Source organism: Benincasa hispida, chromosome 2, assembly GCF_009727055.1.
Source record: "Benincasa hispida cultivar B227 chromosome 2, ASM972705v1, whole genome shotgun sequence".
Classification (NCBI taxonomy): Eukaryota; Viridiplantae; Streptophyta; class Magnoliopsida; order Cucurbitales; family Cucurbitaceae; genus Benincasa; species Benincasa hispida.
In genome coordinates this window covers 253,116-261,969 of record NC_052350.1, presented here as the reverse complement: position 1 = coordinate 261,969, position 8,854 = coordinate 253,116, and the positions used below count along the sequence as shown (strand labels likewise).

Sequence of the window (8,854 nt, the reverse complement as noted above, 5' to 3'; positions counted from 1 at the left end):
GTACTCTTGCATAAGTCAACTCCAGCAAAATATCAGGACTAAAGGAGCAGGCTGAAGAAGCAGTCAAGACCTCTGTGCGAGTTTCTTGCGCCAACCGATTATAACCTAGAATAGCATAAATAAAGCTCATAAAAAAGAACCAACTTTGACTCCCCCAAGTAATTTATAAAACCATAATAAGCACGTGTATTAGATGTGAAATACAAGTAAAAGATTACATAACTGAACTTATTTACCAAATTCTATATTACACAACTGTAGTCTAATAAAGGAACAATTAAAATCTCATTCATTGATTGAAATAAATTCTACAAATTGCATGATTTATTTTTAATATTCCTATTGACATCGACTTTCAAGCTATAAGCCTGCCATAATATATTCTCCCAGAAAAACACTTGGAAAACTGTAAGGAGAGGCTGCAACAATCGCACTCTTAGCTAACTGTCAATTTACCAAAATCAAAATTTGAAACCAGTACAGCATAATAAAAGGTTGTATCAAGGTGCAGATTCTGATTCAAACAAAACTCCTTGCAGCATGATTAGGCTATTTCTTGCACGATCATTCATCCAAGAAGAAATAAGCTTCCTTCAAAGTGAAGGGTCATTTTCAACCTTCTTATATCCACAGGTGCTCTCTCCGATACTCACGCACAATCACCGGAACACTTGTAGGTGGGATCTACAGAACAAAAAGAATTTTTTTTTACTCAAGGCTTACTCAAAACTCTTACCTTCCAATGCTGACCACTGGAATGTCAAGAATCAGCACTCATCAAGTCATCATACAAATAGAATTACAGATGACAGAGCAAAGTGGCATTCATAATGGACATGGATGATCTTATAACAGTTATAGGACTAGAGCTTAGTATGCTTGACCTCACAGAAATTATCCCAAACGTAAGTTTGCTTTCGGACATGAAAACAAGTCATCTGGATGAAAAAACGGCTGCATGAGTCGATCTTTTGTAGAATCTAGCATGATGTCATTTTAGTTGGTATTTGCAAGATGTTTTTCTGCAACCGCACAATCACTACGTCGGACAAAAAATCCCAAACTCAAAAGTGAAGCCACAGAACAAATTTCATTCCACAGAGAAATTTTCTCCATGTACCAATCAATTGCATTTTTCTCATTTTTCCTTAGAGCTACCTAAAATAGTCCAACTAGCTTTGGTCCATGTTCAAAGTCAATAATAATCCAAGAGAGTTTACAAGAGTAAGATCAATCTCCTCTTACATATAAAAAGGAGTCTAAGTGTGCATAAAGGCTCTAAAGAGATGGTAAAAATGTACAAGATAAGAGGAAGAAGAAAATCTGAGAGAAGTTACAATCAATATAAAGGAAAGTTAACAGAAGAAACTGTAGAAGTAAAAAAGATTAATAGGTCTTTAACTTATTAGGTTCAAAGAAAGTCCCATATTGGTTAAAGGAAGGGAGAGATCCATGTTACATGAGTGAGGACAATCATGCCGTTTTAGAGATAGGTAAAGGTTCCATTGTCATTAGCATATCTGATATATTTATTACTCTGAAAACTACTATTTTTGGTTTTCTAAATTTCGCTGAAATGTTGAGAACAGTTTAGTGGTAATTGTTACCAAGGAAATGAAGAAACATAAAAATGAGATGCACCAAAAATTTAACCCCTTAAGGCAGGAGCGGGAGGAAAAAGATAACAAGGCAGCCATCCAAGTACAACAAGCAGGAATACAAGTATATGTCTGAAGAAGTGCCGGAGACAGAGAGAAAGAGTGTGTGTGTGTGTATGATATTGATTGAACCAAACGTACCATGCCATAATCTGTGACAATCATTGAGATGTAATCTGAAGGTGTGGCGTCATACCTGAAAAAGTACCCCCACAAAGTTAGAATATATCACTTTGAGGTACAATAACTAGTTATCATATTCATATATCATCGTCTACTCTTTAATTTACATTAAATTTAGATGTTGCAGTTGTTCTTTAGCAGTCAAATTATCTAGATGATTAATATCCTTCCTTCCCGGAACCTTTGAGATAGCAACCGGATCGCCTGCAAATTCAAAATTGCTCAGACACTGTCCTTTGTCCCTCTTCTTGAAGGAAATGTGAGAGAAGATAACATAATAATATATACCTAATTCATTAAAACAAATTGAATCAAGTTGTACCCTTTCATGGAATTTATAGGCTTCGCAACAGATTAAGACTGGAACATGGAATGCGTTAGCAACCATGGCAACAGCTGCAGTTCCCACTCTTGAATATACGGTTCCATTAGATAATACGGCAGCAGCCCCCAGAAAAACTCTTGTTACTTTGTGCATAACATAAGAAATAGCATTTATATGAGTGTATGTACAACTTAGGCCCCTCCCTATGAGCCTACGGAGCAATGCTTGCCCTTCTAGTTTTGGACGGGAATCCACCACCACAACACGAAATTCTTTTCCGAGCTCATGAGCATATAATAGAAGCATCTCTACAGCACAAGACGATCCATATGTGAGAAGAACATCTCCATCCCTGATTTTGGTAGCAGCATGTCTAACTATGACCTCGTCTGCAATTACAATCTTTTCATTGATAAAGCGATTGATATCTGAGCAAAGTGTAGCTTTTACTTCAGATTCCAGAAGATTCAATGGTAATTTGGCAATGAGGTTTTTCAAAAACCGAATTGCATTCCCCATGCTAATAGACAGCGGCCTGCACTCGTTGAAGAATGACACATAGCTACCAATTTTTGCAGTTAAATCTCTACCTAGAGACTTCTGTGGTGGAGTTGAGTAGTCTTTGATGGCCTGTTGAAATGCATGAAGCATAGCAATACAACGAGCATTGCCTCCACATATATCCCCGGCCATATATTGTAAACCAACCTGATAAAGTATAGGTATGTGACTAGATTAGACAAACACTAGTCAGCCAATATGTCGTTGATATTATGAATTAACCATAAGTATATGAGACAATTAATTAATTATTTCACCACCAAAAATAAAGGGATACATTGCTTATTAAGAAGCCATACATGCAAATAACCATGTTGTGAGTGCATAGAGGCCCATAAAAATATAACTATTATCATAGATAACCAATGTGATAAAAAAAAATAACAAATGAATAAATAACAGAAGAGTCCTAATCAAACAGGGAGAAGCTATGAGTTTCTCATTTGAATTGTTGTAGATGCTTTGTATTCTGGTGGACTTCCTATTGGTATTCTTCTTCAAAGAGTGGACAAATTATCTCATTAATCCAAGGTCTTCTGTACTAAACAGATTTTATGCTGGTCGCAATTTATGGTCTAGAGTAAATTATAAACAGTATTAGCTAATTACCCCCCCACCACAACACACCTTGTAAATGGCAGGATGAATGGGGTCAAGTTGGAAAAACTTTGACACGAGATCAGGAAGCTGAGTTCCCTGCTCGTATTGTGGCAAATGGCGAAATAATTCAACCCTATTTCTAGCTTCGGTTTGGTTGAAAACTGCTCGCTTTTTAGCCTTTTCTACCCTGCTTTTATCATCAAACTGCATTCGTGGAGGGGGAATATCTTTCTTCCTTTCTTTATCAAGTGTGCGATCACCTCCTCTTTTGTCAGTAGATGCCACCGAAGGTGCAGCAGTGCTATCTCTCATAGCTGAGGGCTGCTTCACAGCTTTACCAGGAGCGTGACCTGACTTCTTCGCTTCACCTTTTATTGAACAAATAAACAAACAAAGCATTTATCAATAAGTAAATAAACATATTAACTAGTTACTGTATGAGCTCTTGAAACTTTTCTATAGCACAAATATCCAAAGAAAAGGAAAAAGGATAATTACTAGCATTTATAACCAAATAGAGCGACCAGTAAAATATTACACATGCAATTAGTTAGTCCAGGTTATAGAAACTTTTAATCCCACAAGGCAAGGAGTCACCAATATCTACAAACACTCCAATTTATCAATGCACTAAATTGCATTCACTAAACACTCTACATTTCTTAGCATCCAAAAATTGTTTCATTCTAGCCTGATTTGCATTTTTTAGAAATGAGCACTACAATATAGCTCCTGGTACATTTAAAATGATTGAATTGGAAATTTAACCCTTAGCTGAACCTTTTGCAGCTCGTTGTGCCTCCTGTAGAGCTCGTCTCTCAGCCTTTGTCGTTTTTGCCTTCAGGGGTTTTGAATTTGATGGTGGCTGTCGATTCTGTACCTCTGTGGAAGCCCCTCCATTCTTTTCTGCAAGAGCAAAGCAGTAGAAATGAGAAATCAATAATCCCAATGCAAGATTCATGAGAAAGTAAAGTAGCATGGTAGCACATTCACAACCATGCAGAATTTCATTCTTTTTTTTTTTTCTCCTTTCTTTTTGAAGAAATCCATTTTTTTTCCTTTTTAATCCTTAATTTCAAGAAATCTTTGGCCCATCAATATTTGTGAAGTTTTAAATTCGATATTGTCTATAGCCAGACCATGCAAGCATGTCAGGATCAGAAAAGAATTGACAAATTCCAATCTGAAGTGGAATAGTAGACAATGTTTTATTGTCGCGATTGCTAATTTAATAAAATAAACAACAGAAAATATGAATAATGCAAAATTACATCTTCCCAACTATTATATAAGGTCTGCCAAGTACTACAATTTCAAGGGAGCCATCAACAGCTCGAACTGCAGTTAAGGACACACTATTACACATATATTTAAAGGAAAAGTAGGAAAGTTGACCAAACCAAATAGGTTGATGTTTGCGAGTGTCTGTGTCCATATCCACCCACCATTCAAAAAGCCTCTCTTCAATTGGTTGTGGCGTTGCCCAGTTTTCATACTCTTTTTTTGGATAAGAAACAATTTCATTGATAGAACGTAATATCCAAAGATGACAAAGGAATAAAGGGGCCTCATTTAGAGGATATACAAAAAATGTTTCCCATTAGCGATAAGGAAAGATAAGCTATGACTATGTATAGTCGGTAAATCTTTACACCAAAAAAAAGTTGATTGAATACAAGTATCTATAATGTCCTTTGTCAATCTAGATTTGCTTTGGAAGATTCTTGAGTACCTTTCGTCCCAAATCTTCCAGAAAACAGCACTGATATGCTCAGCTATAAACGATCCTTAGAAGGTTTGAAAGGGTGGTGGCAGACCATCAAACGAAGCCAGCCTTGAGTATCACGAGAGAGAACCACAGACCAACTAAATGCCTCTAAAATCTCGTACCAAATCTCACTAGTGAATGGGCAGTCAAAGAACGCATGCCGCACAAATTCATTATACTGTTGATAGAGGCAGCACCATGAGGGAGAGGCTAATCCAAGGGCAACGCTTTTGGAGCCTATCCATAGTATTAAGGCAAGCGTGGGTCACTTCTCTCCCACTCTCTCAGTTTTCATACTCAACTTTTCTTTCTTCTCAACCCCAACAAAATACACTTCCCTCCCACACTCTCAATATTCAACTACACTTTTCTTCATATTCCTCCCACTCCTCCAGGAAGAAGAAGGAAAAAATAAAGAAAAAAAAAACAGAGAGCACTCTTCAACTAGCTCCACAAGATAACTGCCTAACCTACAACAATATATCATCAAAATCTCAATTGCTGTAACAGTTTTATTTGAATCCATAACCTTAAAAGCATTATCCGTTAGCCCCTTTGGTCCCTGTACCAGCTCATGTTGATTTCCCCTTTCTTTTTTCTTTTCAATTTCTTATCCTCTTTCTTTTCTTGAAAGACCCACACTTTCCCTCTTCTATTAACCATGTCCTTTGTTTTCTTCATGATTCTTTCTGTTTTCTTCTCTAGACTCTCTCAAACAATAAAACTGAACAAATTTAAATTATATACAGGGCAAATGGTTCTTTTTCTTTTCCATCAAACGTGAATCAAAGCTCATACAAAACATTTCATTAAAGAAAATTTATCTTGAATTAAAACAAGACCCTCAACTTCTGACTACATTAACCTTTAGCTTGCATACGTGATGCAGTAGCACTCTTGACAAAACAATTAATTAGCACAGCAAAGTAAACCCACTAAAACAGCAAATGTGTAGCAAGTAATGAGCACTATTTTATAAGTGATATCGAGATCAAAATATAAGTGAAATGTATTTAGCATGGGCGTTTGGCAAAGGGCCGCAGCAGGAAGTTATCTGGTATTAGTTTTGTGGCCTGTGGGTATTAGGATCTGAAATTAGAATTCCACTCTTCTATTTATAAATAGCTTTGCCTTAAAATACAGATCACATTTTTCTTCTTTCTTTTCTGTTATGATAAGAACCAAATTTTCATTACAAAAAAGAATATCCACAATTGATTCCACATGAAAACACAGCCACAAACCCCATCTTCCAATTGATATGAAAAAGAAATGTACAGCAAAAAGCGTAATAATTAGATGTATAAAGTCAATACTACATTAAAATGATGTACCTCAAAAAAGAAATGTACAAGCCCAAAATTAGCAGAGACATTAATAAAAACAATCCCTCCGACATCAACGAAAAGGGGAAATAGTAGGGATTAAATTCCATCCAACAAAGCGATGCAACATCACCTGCAACTCCAACAGACTTATTAGGTTCCAACAGCACCTGCGACGACTTAGCCGCCAAGTGGATTCCAACACCAGGAAAGCTCGAGGCAATCTTCCCGGAACCACTCCTGCGATAAGGAACGGAGGTGGAAGAATCCTCAGACATATCCAGCTCTTCATCCCCAATTCTACTGGAAGGCGAGGTAGCAAGCAGCATTTCGGAGGGGTTATAGCTACCAACATGAATATGATCGGCGGAATCCCTCCAATTGGTGGGAGCTGGAACAGGAAAAACAGCAGAGCGAGAAGCAAGGTTATCGGAGAGATGACGGGGAGGGGGAATCATGACAGGAGACAAGGAATTAGAGGGAGGAGAGAGGGATTGTTGAGAAGGGGCACAGTCGGCGGGACCGGAGAGGGAGCGGCCGGGGGGATTAGGAGCGTCGAGAGTGAAGAATCCGACCTGACGAACTTTGGGGTTGACGACGCGGGAGCCTCGGCGAGCATCCATGAAGTGGATTCAGAAGAACAGAGACAAAGGAGCTCCGTTGTGTACAATCCTTTGGCGGCTCAATCTCTCGCATCTCCTCTGCTTTTACTCTTGTTTCTTTATTTATTTTTAAATAAATATTTCATGCATTCTTGTTTTATAAACATTCTTTTTTTCTTTTTCTTTTTTACCACGCATAGGTCAGAATTCAACTCTTGAGCCCCAGGTTGATGTTATGTTTTATGATAGAAATGATATGTCCTATATTTACTTTGACTTCTTTCATAAACATTTAGTGCATTTTCGAAAACTACTCTTATCAGTTTTAAAATCATTATAAAACGTGCATTTCATCCTTCAAAATTAATTTAATATTTGATTTTATATTTTTTAAATATAATTTTCAAATCATCTAAATTGATTTTAAAGGATTAAAAACATGTTTCATACTTATTTTGAAAATGTTAATTTAACATGTCATAGACTATTTTATGCTTAAGGACAAAAGCGTAGAGAATGAAAATGAAGCCCAAGCCAGAATAGATATGGATGGGATGAAACGACATGGGTAGCAACCCATATTGCAAGGCTCGGCCTCGGCCCATGCCGAGACCGACCCAATGAAGACGGCCCTAAAAGGGGGCTGGGTTAGGTCCAAAGAGAAGGTTAGGGTTGGAGGGATGACCGAAAAGGATTGGATCAAGAGAATTCTATAAATAGGATGATGACTCACCAAGGAAATAAGTCCATTCTCATACTAAAATTTTCTTCTTGCCACCAAAAATTTCTTGCTAACTTAAGCATCGAAATCTATGTGGCAAGCACTATACCTGAGCTCATGCTACTTGAGCTACTTGAGCTCAAGTTGGAAAATTTGTACCTCATTTGATAAAAATTTCATTTTAATTTAATATTTTTAAATTTTATGTTTACTTTCTCTCAATTTTTCAATTATAGTTTTTACCTTCGCCAAATAAATAATTGAATTTTTAGTTAAATACTAAAAACAAAAACTACTTTTTAAAATTTTCAGACTTATCAACATAACATAACTCAACTGACATAAATTTATATTATTAACTCGAGGTCTGAGTTCGACCCATTACTCCACATATTGTTAAAAGAAAAAAAATTAAGGGTCTGTTTGGGTTGACATGGGAAAAATATTTTTAAAAAATCTCATTTAAACACTTTTGATAAAAAAAAACTACTTAAAATAAAAAGAGTCGTGTTTTGCACCTTTTGCTCAAAAGTGTTTTTGTATATACATGTTGGTTTAAAGAAACATACAGCGGAAGAAAAACGAATTATTAAGCATTCTAATTCTTCAATTTTGACTTTAAATTAAGCATGTTCATCAACTATGAATAGGGTTTCATTACATACCTTTGAAGATCCTCTTCGATCTCGAAATTCAGCTGCAATCTCTTCCAATTCAAGTCATGGACAACCACTAAATCTTTTTTACTGTTTTCTAGGAACCTTAGATTGAGTTGTGAGACTTAAAACAAGCAAGAATTTAGGGAATTGTGTGGAAAAATTCACTTGTTTATTAGCTTGGTGAAGAACACTTCTTCAGCCTTGAGACATTAGCCAAATTCCAGCATTTGCATGATATATTCCATTCAATCAATAGTGTATTAATGGAGGAGTTTTTTTAGAATAGGTGATATTATTATACAATAACAAGGAGGATCCCATAGCCCGGGATCAAGGTATCAAAGCAACAGAGCACAGGCAAAGACAAGGCAACAAAACCAAAACAAAACCAACAAGATAAGACCAGAACAAAACCATAGACGCAAACTCGCAAATCACCAGGAAGAAAGGTA

The 8,854-nt window shown here is 36.5% G+C and overlaps 1 protein-coding gene across 6 annotated transcripts; it reads right to left on the bottom strand.

The window, feature by feature from the left end:
- Nucleotides 1-261: 261 nt before the first annotated feature.
- On the bottom strand, nt 262-7,194 carry LOC120071281 (translation initiation factor eIF-2B subunit delta-like). Of its 6 annotated transcripts, none has more exons than XR_005480201.1 (7): nt 6,554-7,192; nt 4,096-4,233; nt 3,355-3,695; nt 2,164-2,874; nt 1,949-2,045; nt 1,800-1,854; nt 262-684 (listed from the first exon to the last, which is right to left on the bottom strand). XR_005480201.1 is itself a non-coding variant. In XM_039023463.1 (7 exons), the coding sequence occupies exons 1-7, from the start codon at nt 7,041-7,043 to the stop codon at nt 622-624; spliced, it is 1,929 nt and encodes a 642-aa protein (XP_038879391.1). In that variant the 5' UTR covers nt 7,044-7,181; the 3' UTR covers nt 262-621. The 6 variants fall into 6 exon arrangements, 5 of the variants coding, with proteins under 5 accessions (XP_038879391.1, XP_038879392.1, XP_038879396.1 ...); XM_039023463.1 differs by having other exon boundaries at nt 2,130-2,874; nt 6,554-7,181; XM_039023464.1 differs by having other exon boundaries at nt 2,130-2,874; nt 4,108-4,233; nt 6,554-7,172.
- Between the last annotated feature and the right edge of the window lie 1,660 nt (nt 7,195-8,854).